This window comes from Eurypyga helias, unplaced genomic scaffold (assembly GCF_000690775.1).
Source record: "Eurypyga helias isolate BGI_N326 unplaced genomic scaffold, ASM69077v1 scaffold35359, whole genome shotgun sequence".
NCBI classification, from domain to species: Eukaryota; Metazoa; Chordata; class Aves; order Eurypygiformes; family Eurypygidae; genus Eurypyga; species Eurypyga helias.
The window spans coordinates 17,721-23,676 of record NW_010273305.1 but is presented as its reverse complement, the minus strand read 5'-3'; the positions used below and the strand labels follow the sequence as shown (position 1 = coordinate 23,676).

The following is a 5,956-nucleotide window of genomic DNA, read 5'->3' as shown; positions in this document are numbered from 1 at the left end:
GGTTCAGCGGGTGAGTGCACTTCGCCCTGCATCCCAGGAGATAGGGAGATCGATTCTGGTTAAGGCCATCAGCACAAATGTATTGGACAGGTTCAGAATCACTCTCCGGAACCACTGCAAGGGCTGTCTGCCACAGGTCTTGGAAAGGAGCGGCTTCATGTAGGTGGGGACTGGGTTTGGAGGGATGAAGCAGGGTTTTAACAAATCTACAGCTAAGGCTTGCCAGCATCCCTTTTCCTCCTCCACGTCTCGTCTCTTGTACACTGGATTCCCTCTCTGAACTGGACTGGGTGGCTACCAGCACGCAAGCGCCAGAGAGCAGGATGAGGAATGACACCCTGAGTTGAATTAAGGGGTGTCAGCAGACCTGGACAGCCCACCTGATGCCCTGGGTACTGCGCTACATCCTCCTCTCCCACCTCGATGCAATTGGCAGCCCAGCAGCTCCTACATCACCACTGCCCTGAAGTTCGAAGGGCGAGGAGCGCCGTGGAAAACAGGACCTGCGTGTGCAGTGCCCTACCTTGGCAGGCGTGGAGACCCCAACGCAGCCCTTGACACTGACTCCACTGCTGCTCCTTGCCTTCCACATATGGGCAAGGGCTACGAGGAGTTAATGCCATCCCTGCTGCTAAATGGAACGAACAGGCGCTTATCCATCTTACCTCCCTTTCCCCAAAGATAAGCACATACCCCCCCAGCTCGGAGGACTGTGATCCTCTTCACCCTGCCCAGCTGCGTGCAGCCCATCCCCGCTGCCCAGGCTGCAGAGGAGAGGAGACAAGGAGGAAGAGGCCAGGCCAGGCTGCACTCCTCAGCACTGTTCTGGTGCATCCACTGTACCTTTCCTGTCGGTCTCTGTTGCATGCACTAACAGAATGTCTCCAGATCCACCACGAACATCCGGCCCATCATCTCCCTGCAGAGAGAACAGGAACATGTCAGGCATGGCCCAAGCTCCCTCAGGCCTGGTTTAGCACCTCTGGGGTTCAAACTCCGCAGCAGCTGGCAGAGTACCTAATGTTCCTGGCACTGCTCAGGGCGCAAGCTGGGATGTGGCCTTCAGTGCCAAAAGAATGGGCTAGAATGGCCTTCAGTGACAAAAAACATCTGGTGTTCCAGATGAGGATCTGGGCTGATCCCCACGCAGGGTCTCTGACTCCTTAAGGCCAGGATGTGAAGTTCAGTGAAAGCTGAACCTTCTGCCCACAGAAGAATGAACAGGAATGTCCTAGACTTCCAAATGCTCCCGAAAGACCATTAACAGAGCAGTAACACTGTGTGAACTGTCTCAAAGCACGGGATCACGTACCACAGCGGCTGTGGGGTGAGAGGTCATGCATTCAACTTGCACGTTCCCTAAACATCAAAACCTAGCAAGTAAATGCCCTAATTTGGAGCTGTTTGGCTGGAGGTCACCTGAAGCGATCCAGTAACCTGGAGCAGAAAACAGCCCTGCTTAGTGCTTGACCCCTGCCTCACCACTCTCTAAAAACATCTGTCTTTTAGCTAGTCCAATTCACAACTAAAAATATGCAAAACTGATCCATCACTCTGCCAGCGGTTCCCATGCTGCAGGAAACAGCTTGCAGTGGCAGCTCTACATCGTTTCAAACACTTAGACCGTAAAGAAAAGAAAGAATAAAAAGAAGTGAAGGGTCGACACAGATATGCTAAGCCCAAATGTTCAGAAATGACTGATTTTTAGTTGGTTTGTTTTTAAAGGAAATATTCCTGCATAGGAGACTGGAGTCGTGTCTGGCTTCCCTTAGCAATGTCTTTGTCATGTCAATATGCAAAACACTGAAAAGACCATGGGTTACAGCCAGGGAGCAGCCACATCCAAGACGTGAATTCTTCAGGTGATCCTCTGGCACCACTCACCAAACACTACTTAAAGAATGAGTAACAGCTTCTCACTCTCTCCTGCGCATCTCGGCTGACCCAAGAACACGCCTGAAGTGCCAGTAAATGACATATTCTCTCTGCTTTTCAGACGAGTCCCCTGACAGTCTGAAAGCTTCAAACGCCTGCATATTGCCTCGAGCTGCGTGTCAGAGACAGCCCGGTCCAAGAGCAGAGCCAGCAAAGCTGTCTGGGAGGGCAACCAAGGCTGGACACAATGCCATTTCTCCAGTACAGGGACAGTCACTCTTGGCTGCTTTTCCACATCCGTAATAGAATGTCCTGCTCAGGAAATCTGCTAAACCTGCCTCCAACTGAAAGGCCAGTGCCATAAACCTGCCCCTGGACTTCTGTGCTCAGGCTCTCAGGGGTTTCATTGCAGCTCAGGCTGAAGAGGTGTGAAGGCGCAGAGCGGGAAAAGGGCACAAGACGAGCTGCTTTTCAGAGAGGCATCTCACGTTTTGTTAAATCCCCGCTCAGTGCTGATGCTCCCTGCCTGTACCAGCCTCTCACACTTTCACAACAGCCTGCACACCCAAACCTGCGTACCACTTCTGCTGCAACCTAGTTTTTCCTAGCAAATAAAAGCTGACGCCCTGCTTGTGCACCCAGAGAATCAGACTTCAATACAGCATAACCCAAAGAGCATGAAAGCAAACCCTGAATGCACCTACCTCTTGCTTCAGCGTTAACCTAGACATAATTTCACTGTGGTCGATAAGGGATAGCTCATCTACCTCCTCCTCCAACTGTGACGATTCCAAAGCATCTGGTGACTGCTGCTGCCTGCAAAAAGAAAAGGCAAACCCCATCCGTGTCACTGTCCATCCAGGGGATGAGAAGCCGTGTCCATCCGAGCTCTCCACGTACAAACCTCCATGAAATGACAGGAAGTACACAGAAAGCCTGGAGGTAAATCTTTTGCAAACAAGTCACAATGTCTAGCTCTAATTCTGTTCCTTTGTGCATCTCTTGAAAAAGAGAGAGATGAGCCTCTAAAACCTAAGCACTTGTCTGCCTGCCTTTCTGGCAGACAGGATTTTACTACGCCCTGCATGACTGCACGCTATCGTGACTCTTTAATCCACCAAATTTTTAGTGCACACAAATCTAAGCCCTTCCTCAAATGCATAGACTGAGCATACTCTACACACACGCATCTCAGTCAGCTCATGACCCACTGTGCTGCTACGAGGGGAGACGACAGGCTCTTTCTGCACCACGACAGACTAGAAAGCTTTGACCAGTTTTTCAGTGTATATCCACAACTCTAGTATTCCTGTCCCCAAGGGCTGGTACTCTTGTGCCTGGACACATGCTCTCTGTGCCTGTATTCCAAAAAATCCCCAAAGATACGTGTGTTCTTTACAGCTCTCCCTAGGCCCAGGCCAAAATCCCGTGCCCCAGCCCGTGTGTTCAGCAGACAGTGCTTTGCAGAGCTCTCTTGCCTTGTCTCCTTTGCTGCAGGGATTAAACCCCTCAAACCAGCTGCAGGAAAGTGGGGGAGGGAAGTTGGCTGTCACACCCCAAACAGTGCTGTTCTCTGCTTTTGCTTTAGAAATGCAATTGAAGAGCAATCTCAAGCAGCAGGGAAGCACTCACTCTGCTCCTCCTGAAGCCCATCTGTTACAGCCTGCACCTCTTCATTTACATAGACAAATGATAGCTAAGAGTATTAGAAGGGAGATAAAGCCTCCTGCTCTGGGGCCTCAGCCAGCCTGTAACTAGCAGGGTTAGGAAGAAATTCCCCCCTGGAAGACTATTTCCCAATAGCAATACAGACTTTTCTGCACGTTTCCCCGGAGGCAGGAGGGAGCAGCCAGAGCCAGCGACAGGACTGCAATTCGATGGCCTCAGGATGGCTAACACGGGCTGCATTAACCCCCACAAACTCGCCCAGTTAGGTAAGGACACCTTGTTTTCAGGAGCTGAAGGCTCAGCAGCTGCCCCCAAAGTGGCGCTTTTCGTGAGCACCGAGCAGGTGGAAGGCAGAGCAGGCAGCCCCAAGGATGCTGGTCGAGGGCAGGGCTAATGTTGCTGAGGCTCTTCCCTTGGAGGCTGGGAAGCAGGACCAGGGGAGTCTGGCTCACCTTTCAGCGCCCTCTTGGCCCTCCTTCCCCATGGAGCTGCTGTTCGAAGCGGAGTCTTTGGAGTGGCTGTCTTTGAGAGAGGGAGATTCCTGCAAAGAGAAAGGTTTCCGTGATTATGTGGGGTCCTACAGCTCAGCCAGCCTTGCATTTACAGTCTGACTGCCTCCCAATGGCCCTTTACTGTAAATTCCTACAGAGTGGTTAAAGATTGATGCAAGTTAATGCCAAATGCCAGGAAAACACAGAAGTTAATTAGACAGGAAATTTGGGACCATCTCTGGAGACTAGTGTAATTAGTACTGTTTGCTTTTAACATTGTGAAATGATGCTGAAAGTTACAACACAAGTCAGCTGCTGACTTGGATTTTAACCCCCTCACGACTTTTTCTCCCCCCTCCAGCCCTTCCTGTTGAAATACCCTTGCCTTCTGCTTTGATCAAAACGGACACAGCCAGCTCTAAGCTCTCCGGTTTCAGTTCCCCTCCTGGTCACGGCCCCCGAACACCCGCCTGTCTCGGGGTGGGTGCACACTGCCGTTCCGACCTCCCTTCTTTCCCATCAGAAGAGCTTATGCAACGCCACAACGTTTCCACGGCACAATCCACGGCTGTGGACGTGAGGCTAACGCAAAAAAGCAGAACCGTCTGAACCCGCAGCATGGAAGAGCAGGTAGAGAGCTCAAAGCAAAGATGCAGCATTTTAAATTAGCCATTTATGAAGGAGAAAAATACCTATCAACAACAAACGGGAACATTAATCCAACAGTGCTGGGTTTCAGAATTATTTGACATCATGCAGACTGAAACCTGGAAATTCAACCTACGGAAGAGCCAGGGCTGAAGCCACCCTGTCACAGGCTCTCCATTCAGCCTGGAGCACACGCTGGTGAGCTGAGGTTTCCTGGGGTCTGAAGAGTTTTTCCAGACTCTATCTGTAAAGCCCTTGGCTTCAAAGTCAAGAAACAGCTCGCAGCTGCCCAAAAGGATGGGCCTGCCTAGATATGTCTCCTGAAGGGAAGCAATGGGAGCGCTATCTCTCGGCATATTTAACACCAGCGTGGATAAGGGTCTCGGAGACATCCTGGAGATGTGCCTTTCAAGACGAGGGCAGGCAAGAAGATCGTCACAGACCTCTGCCGCCGTTTCCTATGACACAACAGGAAGACAGTACCTCCCTGGAATGGAAAACATCCTGTCTCCTCTAGGAAATATCTAAGATATGAGGCTCGAGTAAAGGAAGAAGCAGCGTGCGATGACAATGCTAAATCAATCAATCAACCACTTTGTACCCCAAAGGTGAAGGGAGAAAAAATAAATGAGAGCACAAGGCTTTCTGTATTAAAATCGGGAAGCCAAAGCAGCTACAAGAATAGACAGGCCCGGGAAGGTGCTGGTCAGGGTGCAGCTTTCTGGGAGGGAACCTCAGGCAAGCAGCTCCAAACAGTCAGCCAAGCACAAACGAAAGCGCGGCAGGAAAAGCCATCCCTTCCTCCTGCCGGGGCTCGCCGTCACCCCAAAAGCTCTCCACCCGGACTGGGAAGCCACCCAAGCCTGCAAGCCAAGAGTGGGCAAGCGGAGGGACTGCCGGCAAGGGAGCTGGGGCAGGAGGACGGACACGGGAGCTCCGCGGTGTGCAGCAGAGCCCGGTGCCAAGTGCGTCTGCCCCGGCGTGAACTCAGCATGCACTCGGCAGCCCCTTCCCGGTGTCCGGCCCTCTCCAGGTTACTTACTCCTTCAGAGCGAGGGAGTTCCCCGTTGCTCTGGCCAGAGGAATACAGATTGACGTATTCACCCTCACCAGCCTCCTCACTGGCGTTTTCACTCTAAGGGAGACAGGATGAAAGGAAATACGTGACGGTGTTCCCTGCCAGCACTTAATGTTAGTGACAGAGCGCGCCCACGGGCTGGGAGGGCAAGTGCTCTCGGTGGCTGCCGTCGCCTAACAGGCAGCCCTTCCCACAG

The 5,956-nt window shown here is 52.0% G+C and overlaps 1 protein-coding gene across 1 annotated transcript in view; it reads right to left on the bottom strand.

Annotated features, from left to right (window-relative positions):
• RAPGEF1 (Rap guanine nucleotide exchange factor (GEF) 1) overlaps positions 1-5,956 on the bottom strand; it is a gene marked incomplete at its 5' end in the record, with an annotated part of 28,373 nt that overhangs the window by 7,847 nt on the left and 14,570 nt on the right. Inside the window, 4 exons of the mRNA XM_010159439.1 lie at positions 844-919; positions 2,580-2,691; positions 3,996-4,084; positions 5,725-5,817. Coding sequence (XP_010157741.1) covers positions 844-919; positions 2,580-2,691; positions 3,996-4,084; positions 5,725-5,817 — 370 coding nt within the window. The remainder of the gene's footprint in view (positions 1-843; positions 920-2,579; positions 2,692-3,995; positions 4,085-5,724; positions 5,818-5,956) is intronic.